This window comes from Aplidium turbinatum, chromosome 13, assembly GCF_918807975.1.
Source record: "Aplidium turbinatum chromosome 13, kaAplTurb1.1, whole genome shotgun sequence".
Classification (NCBI taxonomy): domain Eukaryota; kingdom Metazoa; phylum Chordata; class Ascidiacea; order Aplousobranchia; family Polyclinidae; genus Aplidium; species Aplidium turbinatum.
Genome location: NC_137484.1, coordinates 14,286,760 through 14,309,852, shown reverse-complemented (window position 1 = coordinate 14,309,852; position 23,093 = coordinate 14,286,760). Strand labels below are relative to the sequence as shown.

Below are 23,093 nucleotides of genomic sequence, written 5' to 3'. Positions count from 1 at the left end.
TATATAACTATTTTCCTGTTATTAACAAAGACCATTGATTTCAAGTTCATGTTGTAAATAAAAACATAATAGTTTATTTTTATTTTTTTAACTTAAAATCATGTTTGGTCTTGATTGTCACTTTCTGGATGTTGACAAGTGAAATCAGCCTACTTCAAATTTTTGTTAGTTAATTTGGGCTGTTGGTCAGTTTCTGAGAACAGCATGTTTTTAAACTTGAATATTTGGTCTTTAAATGTGCACTTGTGCAGAATCAACTGTACCAAATTTCACTTAGAGAAGTGTCCACTTGCTAAAATGTTACTACCTGTAATCTATTCTATCCAGTTGGTGCTTTAGAAAAAAGAGCTGCTTTGAAGAGCATTAATTGTTAAAGCACACACCTTTACAGTTGAACTGTTGAGCTTGCAATTTCTTTGCTCATAAAATCTGAGACTTATCAAACAAGTTATCAGAGAATTTTTTTTATCACACTATTGCATAATGGTTTTGGGATGGTGCAACTGAACTGTTCTGAATCAGTTGAATTTGTTCTATTTGTAATCAAGGCATTATTTGACTGTTGCAACGTTTTTGATTTGGAAGCACGTTTCTTTCCGTGCAATAAACTGATACTTGCAGAAAACCAAGGTATCATTCTCAAGGTCATCCCCACTACCGAGCTGGTACTTGGGATGTTCCTTTAGCATTTACAGTTAGATGTGGGTGGATGTTCAGACAATTCAATGTCTGCTACACTTGCATTGCTTGGTCACCGAAAAAATAAATGAACTTAGAGGCCTGCAATAAACTACGTCACCAATCTTTCTAAAGTCTTTTTATGTGTAAGAACTAAAAAGAATTTTGTGACATTTGTAAATTACAGAAATCATATCCTTTACCACTGAAAAGTCTTTGCTTTTGCAGTGCAATTTAAAACTAGATTTTTTAAGTTTATGTGCTGGGATTGCAATAAATGCCAAAATTGACTGTTCATAGCACCATCATTTTTTAATTTTAGTTGTAAAATTTGTTTCATTTGCTTTAAGTCTGAAACTGATAAAACATTGAATTTTTATTTGGTATAGAAAGAAGATCAACAAGCAGTAGCGGCGCCACGGGGGGGACTGGGGTGGACATGTCTACCCCACTTCTATTTATGGTCAATTTTGTAATTCGTCGAGATCCGATGAGAAAACTTGGGGGGTGTATGCAGGGGGTTAGGGGGGCCTAGTGACTGCGTCATAAATTAATTTCAACTTCTTACATATGCATTACTGTTGCAGCATTGACATACGAAGAAATAAAGAATCTTCATGGTTATCGCTCTATTGTATTGATTGATTGTAGTCTAATTTACCATTTTGAGGTGATGGCTTTTATCACAGCTGAGACACAAGCTTTGTAAGACCTAATAGGCAAAGGTTTTGATGGGGCCACCAACATGTCAGGCAAGGATGAAGGTGCACAGCAACACCTAATTGCAGCGGGTGCCAAACCGTCGGTATATTTTCATTGTTTTGCACACCGACTAAATCTTGCGCTTGGGCACAGTGTTGAAAACGTAGCGACAGTCAAAACAATTGGTAACATCTACAACTTTATGGACTGTTCTCCCAAGATACATTTTTTTGCATAAAGAGCGTTTTAAAAAGGATGGAATCACGTCTGGAAAAATTGCATTGCACTCGTTATCTGATAGGCTACTAGATGGTCTTATTGGTCTGCACGTTCAGATGATCTGGATGTTGTTATTAATGTAGCCTATATCCAGCACTGCTGTCAATGTTCCAACAAATGTCAAACGAAGGTAATGGTGTATCTACTGGATGTTTGTTCCGCAATGATCAAGCAAACTGAATTTGTTACTGCTAGTCTAATTCTTCATAAATGCTTTTCGTTAAGTAAACAGGCTTCAGATTATTTAAAAAGTGAAGAAATGGATCTCACCACTGGGGTTGCTGCTATCAACGACTTGACAAGAGCATGTGACTCACTGCGTTCAGAGGAAGATTTTACCAAATTGGTTTTCAACACATCGCTGTTTGCGGATAAAAATCAAATTACCAGTGAAACCACTACGCCGGCTAAGCGATGCCGCTACCCACCAAGCCATTTCCGAGATGGTCAGATATTATTGATAGGTTGCAACAGTCTTCCGCGGAGTGAATCTGAATCCATTACAGAATAGTTAAGACGAGATTTTTCTTTATCCTTTGACAGAATGCTGAATGAACTTAAAAAGCGTTAGGCTACTCGGATCAAACATGTGAATTAATGTCAAATGCAGCTGCATTTTATTACACGCACATGTCTCCATCAAATTTGCGTAAAGTTGAATATTTAGTCAAATTCAATAATTTCCATGAAAATCAGGTTGGGCAGCAATTAGGATCTTCTTTTTTGGGGTCAGCTAATTGTCACAAGTGGAAACTAGAAATTGAAAAGAACCAAAGTGGACCGTGTGGTTGTGTCTGCCTTCACTTTTGAAATTGTGTGGACAAAACGATCTTAAATCATTTGTACAGCGATTTGTTTCAAATTATTGCTACTGTTGCTACTTTGCCCATGACTGTGGCATCTTGTGAACGTATCCACAGCAAAATAAGACAATAAACTATTATCTGCGACCTGCCATCATTACAAAGACTTGAACATCTGGTACAGATCAGCAGTAAGCGAGACATTGCCGACAACACTGGTCCTCAAAAATGGTGAAAGCTTTTCAACTGACCTGCGAGCGCAAAATAAAACTTTAGTGCAGTGATTCTTAACCAGTAATGTACGCGCATACAAAAAATATTGACGCCGTCAGCGTTAACACAAACGTTTGAAAAACCATGCGCTGTATGCGTCAACGTAACTTGTAAAAAAAGTTGGCGGCGTCAGCGCATACATTAGCGTAAACTAATTTTGTTTGCTAGGTGCCAAACATTCACACGGTATAAACCACTCGAAACAAACAAGTTTTAAGAAACACAAGCATCTGACAGTGTTCATCAGGCATTTTGCTGTGTTTTGGTTCCAATATGTCTTTGCCCATTGAAAACGTTCTTTCAACTGCAGCGCTGGAAGGTATTGGCGTGTTGTAGTGAAAAAAAGACATTAAAAAGTAGCCTATGCGTTGACGCTATGCGCTAAAAAACCGCGTAAACTTTACGGCGTAGCCTCAAGCGCAAACTATCCAAAAAAATGTGGCCGCAAGCGTTAGCGTAAACAAAAAGTCTACTCCGCATACTTGCGGCGTATAAGTAGGCTACATCTCTGTTCTTAACCTATGGCAATGGGTATTATTAGGTACCGGTAATAGCCAGGTTTTTTAAAATTCTGTTTAAGGGGCCACCCAATAAATTTTTATGAGGCCGCCTATCATTGCAGCAGCTCCATGACATAAAATAACGACAAGCTTGCTAACATAAAGATCGTAGTTGGCAATTCTATGGACCGCAGAGGAAATGCATGGGAGCGTTTGGCCCCATTCTATTCTTTTGTTCATATTACCTCGAAATATTTTTGTCCACCTCACTCATTTTTGGCTGGCGCCGCCCCTGTCAACAAGTATAACTTGCGTAGGCTACTCAATAATTCACTACTGTTGATGTTGGTTTAGTTGAGCACTGCTTGCAATGACTATTAAAGGTGAAAATACACTGTTTGGAAAGGATCCTAAGGTATTTATTTATCGATGTGAAAGCAATCCTAGTAAGCTACTTTTACAGTAGCGGTACACTGCCATTATTTGTGATGTCAATTTTTGATCTGTTTTATTGGTGGATATATTAAATAGCCTATAAAGAACAAAACTTAAGGTTGCATTGGTGTAAGATGTTATTTACTATAACGTTCAATCTTCACCTCCATGGAAATAGGAATCAGTGACTACATAACTCAACAGGTTATAAACAGTCGAAATCTGTAAGTTCTCCATTTTTCAAAGTACTTGAAAACTCTATTCATCACTGGGGAGATTGTGAAATTTATTGGAATGAAGTGAACAAACTATAAGTTTGTATTAATTTCGTTTCCCAAGAAATGATTCCCAAGAATCCCAAGTTTAAACTAGTATCGATAATGATGACCATAAATATCATTAACATATCTAATCACCATATTTGATATGCTCAATGTTTCAGATTGAAGTAACCAAAAGAGTGGACACAGTTAACTGTGACATATTAGGAGAAGTGCTCTGCTATTTTCAACAAAAAATTTCAAACATTTTACTACCTTACCTAACAAACAGAATAAAATGTACACCATGAATACTTAGGTAATCTTTTTTCTTCTAAAATGTGGTATTCCACATCATTCAAAACCTTGCTCTTTCTCCTGCATGTGTGGGCCAATAACAATGGTTTTTATTTGCTTTAGGAAGAAGAAGAAGAGGAGCTGCAGGTATCTATGTCCCTAAACTACAATTGCTATGGTATTATGTTAGCTTACACTTTTACAATTGTACATTTGGGTGTGCATGATGTTATTGTGTCAAATATTATATATAATAAATATATAACGCATACTCAAATGCAACTATAGAAGAGTGGTGACATAGCTAATCATATTTTTCCTAAACATGCTTCAAATCTGGACTCAACAAGTGTTTTGTCACAAAAGTAGCAATAAGGTAATGTCTTGGATTAGCGGCTGTTGAACATTTTTACTGAGTTTCAAGAATATCACGGGAATGACAAAAACTAGCCAAAATAGTTTATATTGTTATTTTTACTAGATACGTATTTTTTTATATCAGATGTCTGCTTGATATGATATATAAACAAGAGAGTTACGGTACTTATAAAATACGTTCTTGCATTTCAGTATTCTTGACGCAATGCAGGACCAATTACTATATCAATGCGTTCATGCAAAAAAAAGTAATTTGCAAATTCTAACCTGAAGCTATAGCCTTACTTTCAATTTTGCTAAGTTAGATGAGAACCATTGCTACAAATTAATTGCTGGTAATTATTACTGGTGTTGCTATAGTATATATTATATATAGTACATAACTTACTGTAGGATCCACTGGATGAAGTGAAAGAGAACTGCAATAACTCTTCAAAATGCGCAAACTATCGTGAAGAACTTGATGCATGCACGGATCGTGTCACCAGTAGAAGTCAAACCGACGAGCATTGCACACAAGAATTGTTTGATTTTCTTCATTGCACTGACAAATGCGTAAGTTCTTATTGGGCTGATGTACATTAAAAATAGGCTTACCTTTTTTTTCGGATTAGAATATTCTATGTAGTTTTTAGGCAGCAGGTGGTGTAGGCTATTGATAAAGTAGAAGATGCTCGACCATGTGTCATCATTATCCAAATTCAGTTTTGTCCCCAGTTGTGGGGGTATCCGATTCTTTCATAATAGCGATTGTCTTCACTCCTTTTCTCTATCTCATTCTGCTCATTGTAGCTTCTTCTACCCGACCTTGGCTGCTTCATTCTTCACTGTTTATTTAAGTACGTTCCCGTTTTCTCCCCTCGTTCACCTTTAAAGTCGATGGCTTTTGAAGAAAACTTCCTCCTTGTCCTTAAGGCATGCCTATCTTATCTTCCTTCGTTTACTCTTACAAGTTGGTTTACAATCTCCCTCATCTCGAGCATGTCTATCAGTTCTGCATTATTTTTCCATCCTCGTTTTTATTTCACGCATTGCCCGTTCACTCTCTTTTGTATCCGTGTTCCTTACGGTGCAATATTGCAGACCGCACATAACTTTGATAGACTTATATTTTTAATGAATTTCTTTATTCATATAACGCATTTCCACATTTCCAGAGCTTGCCCAACGCAGTCTTATCCTTCATTTGTCACAGCTGCTTTGCATCCAACGCTTTCATATATCTGTTCAGTGTTCACCCAAATGACAGAAGCCTGTCAAGCATCAATACTTCAATTCCGTGACAGAAATCCTTATCACGATTCTCATCTAAATAGTACCCTCCTTTATCACATTTCCCACAAACAAAACACTTGGCAAGCTTGCTGTAGCTTCGTGGGCTGCAACACGTGTTGCTGAATTTTTGTTGGCGAATGCAAGACTTCTTGGTTGTCAACCATCAGTAACCATCTTAATTTTTTCTTTGTCTTGCAGACACGCTATACTTATACGAAATCTTTCGCTCGCTGCGAATAACTGTTAACGAATAACTCCCTTATATCATAGCCTAAGTATGATTACCTCATTAAATCGAGAGTGAAATTACGTCTCAAAGTGGAAAAAAATTCATAAAACAAACAAAATGCTCTGGAAAATAAAAAAAAAGTGTCGATAGCCTATAGGCAAACTCGAGTGTGCGGGAGAGGGTGACTATAGTCCTTACTCTCGTTGGTCGACGTTGCCTTACATGCTAGGGTGGGAGTTCCCGATGTTGGGTTGCTCAGTATAGTCGACCCTTGTGTTCTGTCAGAAACAACTTAGGTTTGTGGTACCGAAATTGAGCAAAATCCCGAAAGCGATTAAGCTGTTTCTTGTCACAAGTGTACCTTAAAATAGGAATGTCGCCGGAACCAACGAAAAAGTGTCGATGTAGGCGAACTGTGGATATAAACGCATGCTACTGTATTTGACTTGTAGCCTGTTGCTGAAAGGCCAAGCACTTTTCTGTTTTCTCTTGAACTAAGCTCTATGCTTTGCTGCATTTTTATAGCCATCCAATAGTAGGTGAAGTGTGATACCCATGGAACAGTTTTTGTTAAGTGATAGTTTTTCACGCGGAAAAAAAGTTAATTCAGTTAATTAAAGTCCCTGCTGCGAACGACGTAGCAAAATAAAGGGAAGACATTTTGCAAGCAGCAGCGCTAACTGGATTAAAAGACTGACCGTTCGTGGTGAAGGTGATGGCTTAAAGTGACGTTATAAACGAACAAAAGACGTCTTGGGACCAATAAAGGGTGCTGTTACATGCGAATTGACGTTATAGGCGATGCTGTTGTAGCCGAACTACAATGTACGTAAAAGATAGGAATTCTGCCGGGACCGAGCGAAATGTGACGTAATAGATGAATTGACGTTACAGTAGAATTCGCCTATAACGGCACCTCTAGGGGATTTGCTAAAACTGACGTTATAGCCGAATTGACGTTATAGACGAACTACCGCAAACTATTCCACAACTGTCTTTTGATTAAAGAAAGAGGTGTATAATCCAATCAGGTTTACTGTGTACCACCAAACTGACAAAAGGCACGCAGAAAATACAGTAAACAAAGAAATTGTTTAAAAAAAATAACCTACAGCGAAAGGTAACCTACAGGAAATTTGCGCAATACAGCTCGTGACATACAGTAGTAGAAAAGTTCATTGTTTATTAGCAAAAAAGGCATTGATCTTGAGCTGTTTCGGTTTTGACACGGATTTGACACAGCTGTGGAGCTGCTTTTTACACGTGATAGTTTTTCACGCGGGGAAAAAAAGTTAATTAGTTTATACAGTACTGCACGTAGGCTACATTGTACAACTGTTGCTTTAAGTAGTTTAAAAGTCAGCTGTAGAGCTGCTTTTTGCACGTGATAGTTTTTCACGCGGAAAAAAAGTTAATTCGTTTAAAGTCCCTGCTGAGAACGACGTAGCGAAATAAAGGGAAGACATTTTGCAAGCAGCAGCGCTAACTGGACTAAAAGATTGACCGTTCGTGGTGAAGGTGATGGCTTAAAGTGACGTTATAAACGAACAAAAGACGTCTGGGGACCAATAAAGGGTGCTGTTACATGCGAATTGACGTTATAAGCGATGCTGTTGTAGCCGAACTACAATGTATGTAAAAGATAGGAATTCTGCCGGGACCGAGCGAAATGTGACGTAATAGGCGAATTGACGTTATAAACGAAGCCGTTATAGGCGAATTCTACTGTATAAACGAAGTCGTTATAGGCGAATTCTACTGTATTTTTTATTTTAATAGTGTATAACAATAAAATTTAAACACTCTTGCAAAACATGCACTTTAGCATTTAAAATTTCTGTATTATTCGCAAAACACGTTTAGCAAACAAAACAGGAAAACCACATGCCAAGTGTTATTTTTGAGAATTTTAAATGAAAATAAAAGAAACACAAAAAACAACTAACGCACAATGCAGACTTAGGCTCATTCATGGCCACTTGGAGTTCAGGTAGCCATGGCTCATTGTATTCGAAAAACATCAGTTATAGTTTTCTGCAGTTCAGAAGATATACCTTTTTTGATTCATTTGGCTCAAAAGTAGGTATAACCTAAAAGACAAGGGTCCGATAAAACGCTTTGCACTAGTCTGTTCTACTGGTCCCATATAGACAATAAATGAAAAAAAAAATCTGATTGGGATGCCCTTCCGGATACAATGCGGTCAACTGCTTTATGCTATTCGGCTGCAGAATATGTTTGCCCAGTTTGGGAACGCTCGGCACATGCCCAAAAAATCGATGCCGTATGGAACCAAAGCTGCCCTTTGATTACAGTCTGCCTCAAACCAACATCACGTCACTACACATTCTGTCTATAATTGCTCCTCCCTGGACCCAGCATCAGAAGAAGCGTGACCATCAGAAAAGAAAGACCTTGTCAGGACATGAATTTCTGACACTATATGGCCAAAACCCTAGCACGCAGGCGATTGAAGTCAAGAAAAAGTTTTCTTGCTTCAGTTGTTCCACTAGATCAGTGGTTCTTAACCTATTTTCTTTCGTGGCCCATTTTTCTCTGCATAAAAATTCTATGGCCCATTAAGTTTTTATAAGTAAAAACTACAAAATAGGTTTATAAACAAAAAGCAGCAGAACATACTTCAAAAAAGATTATTTATTCAACTGACCAGTAGTGAGATGCTTGCGCTTGAACATTATTAGCCAACATGTCAATTTTTGGAAGGTTTGAAGATAGCGCACAACGCATACCACCTTCCACTTCCAGTTGGAATGTTGTTGGAATCTCCCTGTTGAATTCAAGCGCTGACGCTTCACACTATCTTCTTTTCGTCTTTATCATTATCACGCATCTTTATTAATTTGGAGGAAATTTTTCCAGGTGAAATTACAGTTTTGATGGCCTCAATGAATAATGACTGAGAACGTTATAACAGAATACACATTGTCCTTTTTCTTCTTTGTTATCAAAAATTGATGTAAATCCATATGTACTGAATGTAATTTTCATAAAACTTAAAGCCTCAAGTATTGTCAATTCCTCCACAAAATAAAATGCTGCACGTACTAAAAAGCGGATCTGCAAAAATTCAAGTAGGCTACCGCTTTTAAAGTGCCCCTGACGGGTTGGACCCAAGTATAGTACCGGTAACTTAAGCATAAAGCGCAGAATTATGCTTAGCGAAGTTTTTAATCTTAACCTCGAAGCTCGACTGGTTAGGGCAAAATTTACACAAAACGACAGTTCCGCAGCGCCACCACAGGCGAAACTCCATATTTCACTGCTCTGGGACGACTTTGGTGGTGTTACGTCATCGTGGGTGGGCGTCGTTAGCGACGAATAAAACTAATGCTTTCTAGATGTAATTGGTGGATCACAGTTTGGTCAGAGTTGGTACAAGCGGTTGCTTTTTTCGAAGATTTATTGTTTTTTGCAGTTTAATAAAACTGTACTGGATATGTTCCTACAATTTACAAAACCTAAAATATACTTGAAGTGAAAAATGAAGAAATCGTACGAATCATCATTCATATTTAATTCATCATCATTCATCACTATTCATAAATAAATAAAAGTTCTTTCTCTCTCATAATGTGCCTTCAGTTGGCCATTGAAATCCGGTGTAACGGCCATCTGGACTTGAAAATTGTTTCGGATTCGCCAAACGATGCATGACGGCAGCACAATCCGATTGTTGCTTCCGAGAGCACCACCTTGTAGTATCCACTCCAATACATATGCCTGTAAGCGACTAATTACCGATACTGCCTGCAAGGAAATAAAATCACTTCGTTTAGTGTGCATTCTTTAGCGTTGAGGGTATTTTTAGCCTAATGTAGCATCCTTACTCTTTTGATAGGTCTCTGTTTTCTCCTTTCGGTTTATTGCTTTTTCTCCAGTTCTTCCTGCTTCTCATAAAAAAAGTCCTCAGAACTGCAGGATGTAAGTGTGCCTAAAAATTGGTCAAATTGGGAACACAGCTAGATGCGTCTTCAAAAGTTCTTTCGTCTGTGGCACTTCATGGCAATATACACATTCATTGGGGTGGGACATAGACTCGTACTTGTGGCAAACGCACCACCTACAGTTCCCAGCACGCCACTCATTGCTGAGAAGATCCAAGTCGGGTTGGTGGTGTTAACAAAATCATCTCCATTAAAGTGAAGAGAGCATATACGACTAGTTTTGTATGGTCCATCCCACTTTCGAACGCTTGAAGAAAACTTTGACTATTTTCTTCTCAGCACCTTGTTTTGTTTGAAAGCATGAAAAGATAGCACACGTCTTTGTCACTGACTCTGTCACATAAACAGCAATTTTCAGGCATTACCTCAACCATAAATTAAGGGTACTGTCTGTGAGATACTGCTGTTACACTGCAAATGGCTATAACCAGATTAGGACAAATAAAAAATTATCCAAATTGTAGTCCTACAAGAGTTTAGAAAAACTGCAATTTCAATTGAATTGAGATGCTGTTTGATGAAAATAAACTCAATCTATTTGATCTAAACCTGATAGTAATAATAAGTTGACTTTTTCATTTCGGTAATTTTCATTTTGCACATGCTTTAGACCAATAGAGCCCCACACATTGACGTTTTGGAGCAGTCGTACCATACCTTACCAACTCACCACAGAGAAAGAATGTATCCTCTCACCCATGGTGACGTCACAGCGAGGTTGCCGTTTTTATTTTCGCAATTGAATAAGTGCCAGATTTGCCGAAAGTGAACGAAAGTTTGCAAGCGTGTAACTTAGTAGCCTGTTGATATTTTATACGATTTGTTGGTCAGCGAAGTTTGTTAGTGTCATCTCTTTGGTATCTTAGGTAAATTTAGCAAATTTATTTTTCTGTCAGAGGCACTTTAAAGATGGCTTAATTGTAACCACAAACTAGTTTATTACATCAAAAAGTGTTGTAAAAACTGAGTTGATGTAAAACTTTGGGTTGCAATAAAAAGAATGATGATTGCCACTTTGTAGCTGAAAACAGCAACATCATTCATTGCTACTAAACAAACACACAGCTGTCAAAAATGAAACAAAATGTTTCAATAAATCTTTCAATTTTTTAAATAAGTCTGTGGCCCACCTCAAAATGCTTCTATGGCCCACCAGTGAGCCATGGCCCACTGGTTGAGAACCGCTGCACTAGATCAAGAGATCGCCGCCAACTGTGGAAGGAAGAGCTGGCTGACACCGGCCAATATGGAGCTTTCTCTCACAGAAGGCCTTCTGAAAAGCATGAACCCTGGAAGTATTGGCGATGCCTCAACCGTTTAAGAACTGGTATTGGAAGATGTAGGACGTTGATGCGACACTGGGAGTATTCTTTGGGAAGCACAAGTTGTAAATGTGAACGATGCAACATCTCGAATGCCCTGTCCTAAAAGCAAGATGCTCTGCACAGGATTTAGCTGAGTTCAACGATAGCGCAAGAGCTTTCGTGATGCTCTGGGCTACGGCCGTGTATGACACGAAGAAGAATGAAAAAAAGGACATTTTGACTTGTGTTTGCTCAGCTTGGTTAATGAGTAGGCTAAACCTATCTTCACCTTCAAGCTTAATACCTATATTTGTCAATGCGCCACTACTTACGCAGGGGCGCCGGAAGCGGGGGGGCAGGGGGGGGGCGGATGCCCCCCCTGCCCTCAATTTTTCTGCAGATGGAGGGGCAGGGGGGCAATGGTGCCCTTTTAAAGTCATGTAAGCTACTGCACATTTTGCAATATAACAATTTCTGCTATTTGCTCTTAGCCTAATTATAATCTTTCATTTTTGCCTCAAAAAAATATTTACGACACAAAATTTTGCAACACAGTAGCCTACAGGCCTTAAAACTCGTTTTTTTTTCGGAAGCCATCGTGGCCTACCGGGAGCTCCTTCTCGGCGGCCAAATCTGCGTGCTTGGAGGCCAAAATACAAAATAAAAATAACGATAGCACAAGTAAATCGAATTAAACTTGCAACAATGTTAAAATGATCTCTTAGCTTTGTTGAAATCTGGGTCTGGGCGACGTCCTACAATAGAATCGTTGCATCATGCAATAAAGTTTGCCACTTCCCTAGAATGCTTTTTAGCAACGAAAAACAACGTTCGATATGTGTTGACGATGACGGCAAGGTAATAAAATAAGTATTTCAATGATGTGAAGGACATTACTAAAAGAAGCATAATTTTTGCAAAATAAGATCAAAAAATGTTTTCTCCTCGGAGGTCAACTAACCTAGTTCTCCTTTTTAACAACGATTCAATGTCCGACAACATCGAATCGACATAAAAACGACAATATTGCCAGCCGACATAAATTAGCACTTCGGATTAAGACTTTGTTAAAATAAACGTCAGGAATTACAAACAAGACTTACACTGCTGGTGATCGCAGATGGATACATTCCTTCCATCAATAACAAATATGCCCGCACAATGCAACAGTGGCGATTATGACGCGCTGACCTAATTTTGCGTCACTCTTTGATACTACATATTTTCGACAGTTAATCCACGATCATTCTATTGCGAAATTAAATAATTGGCTAGAAGAGACCGGCGGCCAAACTTGGCCGATTGAGGAGGTAGCACCGGCGGTCATTCAAACACTACTTAGCGGCTATGGTCGCAGGCTGCTTTAAGGCTTGACAGTAGGTTACATCATTATAACATAGCATGATGCCCTTCTTTGTATACCGGACACTTGTAAGCTATCATTACTCAATACATAGTGAGCTGATACATTAGCATTATCGCTATATCTTATCTTAAAACTTGAAAAAAAATTGGCCTTTTAGTAAACAAAAGTGCCCTTTTTTCGTAATCTTGCCCCCCCACTCAAAAATCGTTCCGGAGCCCCTGTACTTACGAGTAGGCCTATAGTTAACTCGGACAAAAGAAAATTCCTTACATAAGCCTACAGGGAGCAAAACAGAATGTTTTCATCTATGAAATCACACAAATGCTATTTCACTGTCAAAAAAGAGAGAAATCTTCACTATTCTGGTTTTGATTTGAAATACAGTAGAACTCGGTTAATCCGGATTCGATTTGACCGGCGATTCCATCCGGATTAGGCGAAGATCCGGATTAACCGATGACGGTTCTATCAAGCCTGACGTTACCTAGATAGAAGGGAATCGGTAAAAATCACCGAAATTGAATGCATTAGTGTGGTCATCTGCCAATTCCGAGACGCGCGATCACCATATTAGCGATAGAATTCTTTTGTAATGCAGTAGCCTATGCATGTAAAACGATTGTATTTGTAGACTCTGCGTCTAACGCAAGAACACACTGGCAAAAGTTATATCTTCAGACATGCGTGTAGGAATAATCTGTAGTCACTCAAAACTTTTGAAAACAGTTACGGAAGACGAGTTTCTTTGGAAAACTTACAAAAAATCAAACAAAGTCTTCTATTGGAAAAACATCACCGACATCTTTTCAAGTTACAGTACGAGTTTGGGCATTTGTGCAGGAATTTTGCGTTAGGAGGGATTACTGTTCATGAAAAGAAGAAATCCGCAATAATTTATTGCGTCACATTAACGGAACAATAGATAAGAAATTTCTCGCAATAAGCCACGTTACGTTTTAGCATAAAATGGCAAAACTGTCTGGAAAATCCGGATAAAGCGATAGAAAAAGCGCAACTTTTGTCCGGAATAGACGAAGATCCGGATTAAATAATCCGGATAATCCGAAGCCGTTTCTTAAGAAAAAGATTACAAATCATTTGTACTTCCAGTTTCATCCGGATTAGGCGAAGATCCGGATTAACCGAATCCGGATTAACCGAGTTCTACTGTAGTTATAGAATTGGTGTTTTCCATTCGAAAAAACAAATCTTTACATTTTACAGAACCCTAAATAATCTGATGTTCCATTGGTCCCACATCTCTCCTAGCTATTCATTAAAACTGATTGAGGGTGAAGCACCTTCACCAAAATTGCATCATGCTGTTTATTTCAGATTGCAGACAAGCTATTTCAACATTTGCAGTGACGTCATTCTGAAGCCATGCAATTGATTTGGTATCTACTGTGGTTATTTATTGAAAATAAGTTTTGCTATTAAACTATAATTGAATTTATTTTGTCTGCCTTATTTGTCCAATTGCACAATGTAGGCCATTATAGACCATGTAGCCTATGCAGTGGCGTAGCCAGGAATTCTGAAAGTTTTTTGACGATTTCAACGTGTTCGCCTAAGACGATACCCAGCGGTGGGGGGGCCTCCCCCAGAAAATTTTGAAAAAACACTGAGTTTGGTGCATACTAAAAGCATTTTCAACAAAAATGTGGGTACGGTATGAATATTCCTGTAAAATGGCGCTGTCCGGTCCGATTTAATAGCAAAAGGATAAGATCATGTTTTCTTCGGCATTTTTCGGAAACAAAGCTAAGTTTCTATGTTTTCTTGTTGCTAATTCCTGGCTAAGATGTTTGGTATTAGCAAAACTCGCTCTTTTAATGCAGTTTCGTTTAAAATTAGGCAAACTTTGTTTTAGATACATAAGGAAACTGAAAGCATTATTCTCAATATCATGACGTCACACGCGTGCCAAAGGGGGTTAAAACCTCCAAACCCCCCCCTGAATCTTTATCCTCGGACTGGGAAGCTTCTTGCAAAGCTTAATCCTGGCAGATTCGCATAGTTGTAGAGGCTTTGAATCACTGACGCAGGCCCGGCCACCGAGATTGACAAAGTGAAGTTTCCGATTGTTGAAGTCTTGTTGCCGGGGACCTATTCCATCCATTAGATGCCGCTGAATGGAGAGCAGTCCTTAATGTGTGTTGCTCAAGTGCACACCCCGAGAGTCGAACCAGCGCCGCTTGATCTTGAAGCTTCTTCGTTTCAGAAGTGACGCGCTAACCAATTGAGTTATCGGGGCGGACCCTTGGCTACTCCACTGAGCCTATCCCTGTTGAATGCATAGGTTTAGCAATAGTCTATGTTTCTGTGCGGAAAGAGGAGATTGACAAGCTTGTAACTTTGTATGTCAAATTTACCGCAGTCGCATTGAGCGGTGTCACACCATAGAACCTTTTTACTCTCGCATTAAGTTTGAGTGTGCGTTTTACAATTTGAGCACCAAGTGAGAAAGGTTAGGAAATGATGAAATATCACATGACGCCCTTACCAGATCGTTCATTAAAAGCCCTATCCACATGATTTTAGGTTAAGTGAATTTTGTAGGCCTAACCCTAATTGCCACAATCAGAAAGAAGACCTCGCCTATAGCTATCTGAGTAGTAGTCTATACAAATTACCGATAGGGAACGTTCAAATATTACGTAACGCTTTTTTTTCCGAATTTTTGACCCCCCCTCCCCCATGTAACGCTTTTTCACTACGAATTCAGCACAAAAAACTACCATTCCGTACTCGAAAGCGTTACGTAACGTTTTGCTTGAACCCCCTCCCCCCCGATGTGACGCTAACGTAACGCTTTGCATAAACCCCCCCTCCCCCTCGAAGGCGTTACGTAATATTTGAACGTTCCCATACAGATGTGTTCGCGACGCTACCAATCGATAAAAGTAGCGCGCGCGCTACGGCTACTTCTTCCGCTACGTTTATCTTAAACTAACACAGGAAGCTCTTTGTGACGTCAAAATGACCTCGAAAACGAACAATATCATTCGTTTACTGCCATTTGTACGTCATTAAAGAATACACGTTCTTGGTGAAATTTGTTGCGCGTCTTTTAAAAATACGAGCACGTCTTTTTCAACGGAGAAAAATGTCTCCACCGCAGATGTTGTATTTCAATCGGCACAAGGTAAGCTAATAAGGATTGCTTGCTTCTGCTTGAAAAAAAGACCTCCAAAATTGACTTCTTTCCGTAGCGACGTTTCATCCGATGGCACCAACACTTCAAAAAACTCATCCTCGAAGTCGTGACTGGTGTTAGTATCACTCTTATCGGGATCAACGTGGCTTGATGTTTCTTGCAATAGCCGAATGATTCTGCTTTGATTTTTTCACGCATTGTTTCATCTCTGGGTATACCTAATTAACAATCATCACAAGTCACAACGGTAAGCTCTGCAAACACTAGGCTATTTACTAGTATATAGGGGGGTGCATGTTTGGAATAAAAGAAATTTTTGTGATAGATCAATGTGATTAAACGTTTAATCGAAATTAGGCTTAAATACAATTTTGGTAAAGAGGTCACTTTCTTCAACCACAGACATAGGGAACGTTCAAATATTACGTAACGCTTTTTTTCCGAATTTTTGACCCCCCCCCCCCCCCCCCCATGTAACGCTTTTTCACTACGAATTCAGCACAAAAAACTACCATTCCGTACTCGAAAGCGTTACGTAACGTTTTGTATGAACCCCCGATGTGACGCTAACGTAAGGGAACGTTCAAATATTACGTAACGCCTTCGAGGGGGAGGGGGGGTTTATGCAAAGCGTTACGTTAGCGTCACATCGGGGGGGAGGGGGTTCAAGCAAAACGTTACGTAACGCTTTCGAGTACGGAATGGTAGTTTTTTGTGCTAAATTTGTAGTGAAAAAGCGTTACATGGGGGAGGGGGAGATTGAAAAAAGCGTTACGTTGGCGTTACATGGGGGAGGGGGGGTCAAAAATTCGAAAAAAAAGCGTTACGTAATATTTGAACGTTCCCTAACGCTTTGTATAAACCCCCCCCTCCTCCTCGAAGGCGTTACGTAATATTTGAACGTTCCCATATACAACCAAGCAACCACACGGCGTGTGGTGTGGTTGGTTTAAATGCAGTGTGGTTGCTTGGTTGTATATGTCATTAGGCTTAAACGTTGATAAAGCGGAGAAGTTTCCCTTTCACTATTTTCTAGATTGAAATGTTAACTAGGCTGGTTACAATAGAATAATGTTGGATACACAAGTGCAGAAATCACAATAGTTAAAAATAACTTACAAGAAGTTTTTAAGGTGAAATGAAAAATTTCTGTTACGGAACATCGTTTTCCACAAACCAGCTTCTGTGGTTGATTTAAGCAGTTGAAAAGCAAAATGAAGACTCAACAACCAAGCTGTATCCCTGCACCCGTTCCATTGAACCATCTCTGAAGACAGGCGTGACTGCACCTTAATGGTCTCCCACGGGCTTTTGCACTCAACCACGCACAAGCAGAAGAAAACCGATGCTGACATATCGATCAATTCCAAAAAATCAGACAATTCAATTCCAAAAACTCAGTTTTAATTTATTAATAAATGTGAAGGATAAGGCTGTTCAAAGCAATTAGACTACAGTCGGAAAAATACAGCCCTCGACAAAATAAGTTACTTTTAGGTAAAACCATCAGTTTACGTTGTTAAGTGCAGTGTTTTTAAACATTTTAATTTTTTTTTTCAAGTTGTAATCTCTTCAGCAGCGGTTCTCAACCTTTTTGGGCTTACGGCCTCTTTCAGAAGATAAAAACATTTTGTGGTATCTCGTGGCAGACCAACAATCTTCCATTGCGCATGCAGAGTGGTTGTTCGACTAAACCGTTTCATATCAAACACTTTAAAAATGATATTCATTGTTTCTCTGCTGACTTTCCGCTTAATGCAGTGTGGAGAAAAGTATGCAAGTTCGCTTGTTGTGCCCTTGGGAAAGGCAATTAATAGCCTAATAACACCTTCGGAAATCAAAGCCATAATAATAACACTTCAATTTACTTCAACATCGCATACGGTATGACAGTAACTGTTTCTAATGATGCAACAAAAACAATCGTACATGAACATTTTTATCCGCAACAATGATCCTAGCTAACAATTTGAAGACATATAAAAAGAAATATGAGAAATAGCTCGAGGCACCCCAGAGTATTGTAAATGGCACCCAGGTTAGGAACTACAACTCTACGGGGTCAATAAGTCTAAATTTAACAATATCATTACATTGATAAATCGGGGTCCAATGTCCAAATTGTCCATACTGCGTCTCGGTCGCAAGCCACGGTCTCGGTGCATTGAAAATTCACCCAAACAGCAAATCATTCGTTTTTTACATTGGTTCAACGCCTTCAAACTTTAGATCAACGTAAAAAATCTGATATTGCTGGGTGGGATACAGCATACACACAGTCTTCGAAATTAGCGTCGGCATTTGCCGACGCAGATGCATGAATGGCGCATTAGAGTCGGCAATAAAAATGTCGAGGCCACACGAGCGGTTGTAAGGTTAGAGTTAGACATTCTTCCCAATCGTTATGCCACAGCCATAGATTTGATCCTTATTCAACACCCTGATGGAGCTCTGCGAAAGAAGCGTGTGGATGGGTATCAAAGCACGAAGCCGCAAAACGTGGACGCTTCATTGCGAACGGCGAAGACTGTAGATTTACAGCTAAGCGATGAGCCTCTTGATGTTTCTGATTCCAGTGATGACACGACAAGCTCATCCTCCGATACAGCATCTGTTGATTCCGATTCTGACAGCTAGTTCTTTATCAAACAGACTTTGTGTTGCTCGCAGTATCCCAATTGTGCCGAAATTATGTTAGCGTAAACGTAAATCGAGGCAATCTTTTCGCAGGGAGCTATTAATTTGTTACCGGTACCTGGTTGAGCAATTAACGTTATTTTATGATAACTCAACGTCGCTAGATGTCGAATTAATGTAAAACAAACGTAAATTTCTTATTGGGCATTGTTGTTACACAATATAACCCGCCGGGAAAATTTAATCGATTTGTGCTGACTCGAACGTTGAATCAACCCAAAATTACCTTTCTTTCCCACCCATGAGTTATGTAACGTGAATTGCCGTAACAGCGTGCGTAATCGCGTTGCTCGCTTTATCGCTACTTTTGGTATTACAGTATTACATCACAACAAATCAAACAGTGCGGTCGTGATAGACTACTCTAGTATATTTTTCTCTTCTCGTTTTACATGTTTTGGTACAATTTTTTTGTAATAAACCTTCACAGCAATTGCCGAGGCAATTTCAACTTTTGCCGTTTGGCCTCGGCAACGTTTTTGCCGAAGTAAAAATATGCTAATTTCGAAGACTGTTCACAGGTACAGTAATAAGTTTTCCCACACACCTATTCGAATTATAATACAGTTCAGGGCATAAAATGTATTTACTATATTAGTATTGCAAGAACATTTTAATATGACAAAAAACAACACACCTAAAGCTATTAATAAATAACAATTCCTAATAAAAAATAAGACTCATATTTATTGGCTAAAAAGAGAAAACCAGCATTATACAATAATAAAAATGTAATTATGATTGTCTGTACACTGACAATCATGATCTCATCAATCTTACATTCAGAACAACTGATAATTTGGGAATCTCCCTTATTCGAGATAACATGTTGAATAGATTTTTCATGATATGTCACTCTTTGGATCTCGTTGATTAATGGAACAAACTTACTAAACAATTTGAGGACAAAACCGGTAGATGATCATTTGTAGCAAAGAATATAAAGTGCATTATATCAAGTTCATGCATTCATGTGCTATAGTTTACTCCACGTATTTAAGTGGTTGTCTTCATGTTTACTGACAGGAATATTCTTGTAGTTTTTTTTAATTTTGTTGATTGTTTCTTCTGATACTTGTGAGGTCGCTTTAATTTCTTCAAATACAGAATTTTTTTTAGTTGATGGGCGATTTCTGGCCATACCAGGTTTTACTGATACAGCATCAGATAATGTACTGTTCGTGGCAGTATTATTTTTGTTTACATTCTTGGTATGGGCAGTTCTAATTTGATGTGAGTCAACAAAGTCACTGGAAATGTACTGTTTCCATTGATTGTGAGAACGAGGCCTATTTATCTGATTCATTTTATGCTCATTGCGTACAATGTATATTATCATTCCAGTGGCCGCAAACAGTGCAAAAATATCCCGAAAGGTAAAATCAGACCAACTTGCATCAACACCACTGTCCGGTTGTTGCCCTGTATTATACTTTTGATAGTCTTGTTCATGGTCACGATTTTTCTTGTACGCTCTCCATTCAACAAAGTCATGATGAGAACGATCCATGGATTTCAAGTAAATATCATACTGCTGTCTTGTTTCTTCAACCTTTAAAACTTCGTATGCTTTTTGAACTTTCATAAATTCTTCTTGTAAGTCACTTTTTCCCCTGCTTTTGCCTTGTAACATATCTGGATGAAGTTTTTTACATTTCACATAATAGTTCTTCTTCAGAGTTTCATTATCTGCATTTTTAGATACTTCAAGAATTTCATAATATGTAGAATACAGCTTAATCCGAAAGCGCTGAATTTTCGTCATAAATATGATACTTCTTAAATTCATAGCCATCCTTGATGCACCAGTTGAGCTTCCAGTTGATGAGAAAATGAATCATTCCAAAACAAAAAAAATGTGTTATTGCATAAGACAATCGACTTGTTAGTCAAACAAAACAATTCATCTTACAATGTTTTAACAGCTAACCATAATACTTCAAAATTTATTTGATCTAAATTGTATGTTGTAAAAACAACAATGAAGTGAAACTGCACATAAAAGCATAAGTAGGAACACAACAGTGATCAAACCAATTGAAGTTCAATTAAAATTTCTTATGCAGTAATGTTTGAAGACTTCTTTTTGACCATAAAGACATATACCCTATTTGGTCAAACTAATATTAATCTTGAAGATCGTGATCTTTCAGATCACTTTTATTTTGGTGATCTTGATCTAAGATTACTTTTTTTATGTGATCTGGAAAAACAATACGATTTAAACTAAACCACAGCTATAGTTCTCAAATGCCGAAGAAAGTGATTAAACATGACGATCGACGTTAAAACTGGTGTGTCTGCCGAGATAGCTGCTCAGACCAGACACGTTTGTCTGTCGTCAACAAAAAACAATTTCGAGGCCTAGTATTCCCAGGGAATATCAAGTCTTTTCGGCAGCGTTATTTATAATCACTCACTGGGAACGACGTGGGCATTGACGCTCGAGCTGAAATCCAACAGCCGCCGCATATGAAGCTTTTTATGGCGGCGTAAATAATTACGCGTGCCAATGTATGAGGGGACGACATCGTCGCCACCCAGCCTACCTTGTAACTTATGCATGTTATCTCTCTAACGTAAAAAAATTTAACACCATGCTGCAGTGAACATGCAAAACTAATGAATAGAATTAAAAAAAAACTAGGACACTACCGGTAACTAAAGTTGATTCAACTTTGTTGTGACCTGTCCACAATCTCAGTGTTGCCACAAACACAATGGTTCGAAACTTCCTTAATCCTTCGTGTTTGGAAATGTTGCCACAAGCTGATTTAAAATTTATGTTTTTGATTGCTTTGATCTTTATCCTCGAACTGGGAAAGCTTCTTTGAGAGCATAGTTTTGGCACTTTCGCATACTTTTAGACAAATGTAGAGACTTTTTGTGTAGCCTACTGATATTACTGTACAGAGATGTACGTATACGCCGCAAATTCTACGCCGCATACTTGCGCGTAGACTTTTTGCTTGCGCTAACGCTTGCGGCCACATTTTTTTGGATAGTTTGCGTTTGAGGCTATGCGGTAAAGTTTTCGCGGTTTTTTAGCGCTTAGCGTCAACACATACTTTTTAATGTATTTTTTCGCTACAACACTCCAATACCTTCCAGCGCTGCAGTTGAAAGAATGTTTTCAATGGGCAAAGCCATATTGGAACCAAAACACAGCAAAATATCAGATGAACACTTTCAGATACTTGTGTTTCTTCGTGGATATTCAAAATAGAACTTGCTTGTTTCGAGTGGTTTATACCGTGTGAATGTTTGGCACCTAGCAAACAAAATTAGTTTACGCTAGTGTATGCGCTGACGCCGCCAACTTTTTTTACAAGTTACTTTGACGTATACGGCGTATGGTTTTTCGAACGTTTGCGTTTACGCTGACGGCGTCAACATTTTTTATATGCGCGTACATCACTGTTACAGTAGCCTGCCAACACCAGTGTTTAATTACACTGTTAGCAATAGGCATTCCAGTAGTCACTGCCTAATTGATGCATACCAATATTGCTTTAGTACAATAACAAAAAATGTTGGTATTGTTTTGTGTGTCTTTTTACCTAGTCACATTGATATTACATAGCTGTTTACTTTTGCGTGTGTAGGCTATCACTGTTGATACCTCTGTTAATCTTAATATTGTTATTAGCCTATCTTTATTAGTTGTTTACTGTACGTGATTGAAAGATGAATAAGCACTCTGCTTTACAACATCTCATATATTATTATTATTATTATTTTCCCGCTACCAAAATTGACAGACTTAAGTTTCTCATAGTTGTTGATGTGTTGTTGCCGGGGATTAGCCTATTCCATTCACTGAATGAAGAGCAGTCCTAAATGCGTTGCTCAAGCACATAGCCTACCCCGAGAGTCGAACCAGCGCCACTTGATCAACTACAATGTTTGTTAAAAAAAAAATGTTTCAAAATTTCGACATATTTTATTTCAAGCAAAATTCCTTGTCTTAATTTCGTTTCGAAATATTTTCTGAGCGAAGAATTTCCTTTTGTTTCATTTCGATATCCAAGCCATATCGTTTCGTTCTGCGTTCGAAACAAAGTATGGGAATTTAAAAAGTGCCAAAAACTCACACTTCAAAGTTCAAAGTAAATTCGCATCATGTTTTTAAAGGCTTGATTATAATAACTAAGTGAGAATATTTTTCAACATTGAGTGAGGCTGTTAATTAACCAATAGGCTAACCAGGCAGTTAATAGTTAAATAAAATTCTTAATGCCAACACTTTTGTTTACAAAAAATAATGTTTAAAATTTGCTGTTGACATCTCAAGCAATAGTCTGTTAGCTGTAAAATATTTCCTTTCGAAATTACGAGATATTTCGTTTTGCCCTAAAACTATTTTTCTTAATTTCGTTTCCTTTCGGAGCAAAGACCTATAAGAAGAATTTCATTTTGTTTCGACTTGACAAAGTTAGTTTCGAACAGCCCGGTGTCTCGCCTCATCGGTGTCTCCAATGTGTATCTTCGA

The 23,093-nt window shown here is 38.4% G+C and overlaps 2 protein-coding genes across 3 annotated transcripts; one reads left to right on the top strand and one right to left on the bottom strand.

Moving 5' to 3' along the window:
* The first annotated feature begins 1,065 nt into the window (after window positions 1-1,065).
* LOC145782364 (cytochrome b-c1 complex subunit 6, mitochondrial-like) lies at window positions 1,066-14,200 on the top strand. 2 transcript variants are annotated; one of them, XM_082594150.1, is made up of 5 exons: window positions 1,066-1,083; window positions 3,539-3,650; window positions 4,351-4,374; window positions 4,999-5,160; window positions 14,080-14,200. In XM_082594150.1, the coding sequence occupies exons 2-5, from the start codon at window positions 3,606-3,608 to the stop codon at window positions 14,110-14,112; spliced, it is 264 nt and encodes an 87-aa protein (XP_082450276.1). In that variant the 5' UTR covers window positions 1,066-1,083; window positions 3,539-3,605; the 3' UTR covers window positions 14,113-14,200. The 2 variants fall into 2 exon arrangements, with proteins under 2 accessions (XP_082450276.1, XP_082450275.1); XM_082594149.1 differs by lacking the exon at window positions 1,066-1,083 and having other exon boundaries at window positions 3,512-3,650.
* Window positions 14,201-19,209: 5,009 nt separating this feature from the next.
* LOC145781672 (uncharacterized) lies at window positions 19,210-20,396 on the bottom strand. Its single transcript, XM_082593347.1, has one exon. It carries the CDS (start codon window positions 20,394-20,396, stop codon window positions 19,578-19,580), a length of 819 nt encoding a protein of 272 aa, XP_082449473.1. The 3' UTR covers window positions 19,210-19,577.
* Between the last annotated feature and the right edge of the window lie 2,697 nt (window positions 20,397-23,093).

What these genes read in the sequence shown, in the direction of transcription:
- LOC145782364 (XM_082594150.1), top strand. Translation starts at nt 3,606, where the DNA reads ATGACTATTAAAGGTGAAAATACACTGTTTGGAAAGGATCCTAAG. An exon ending in AAGAAGAAGAGGAGCTGCAG is followed by an intron (nt 4,375 to 4,998) that starts GTATCTATGTCC and finishes AACTTACTGTAG; the next exon opens with GATCCACTGGATGAAGTGAA. An exon ending in TTCATTGCACTGACAAATGC is followed by an intron (nt 5,161 to 14,079) that starts GTAAGTTCTTAT and finishes TGTTTATTTCAG; the next exon opens with ATTGCAGACAAGCTATTTCA.
- LOC145781672 (XM_082593347.1), bottom strand. Translation starts at nt 20,396, where the DNA reads ATGGCTATGAATTTAAGAAGTATCATATTTATGACGAAAATTCAGCGC.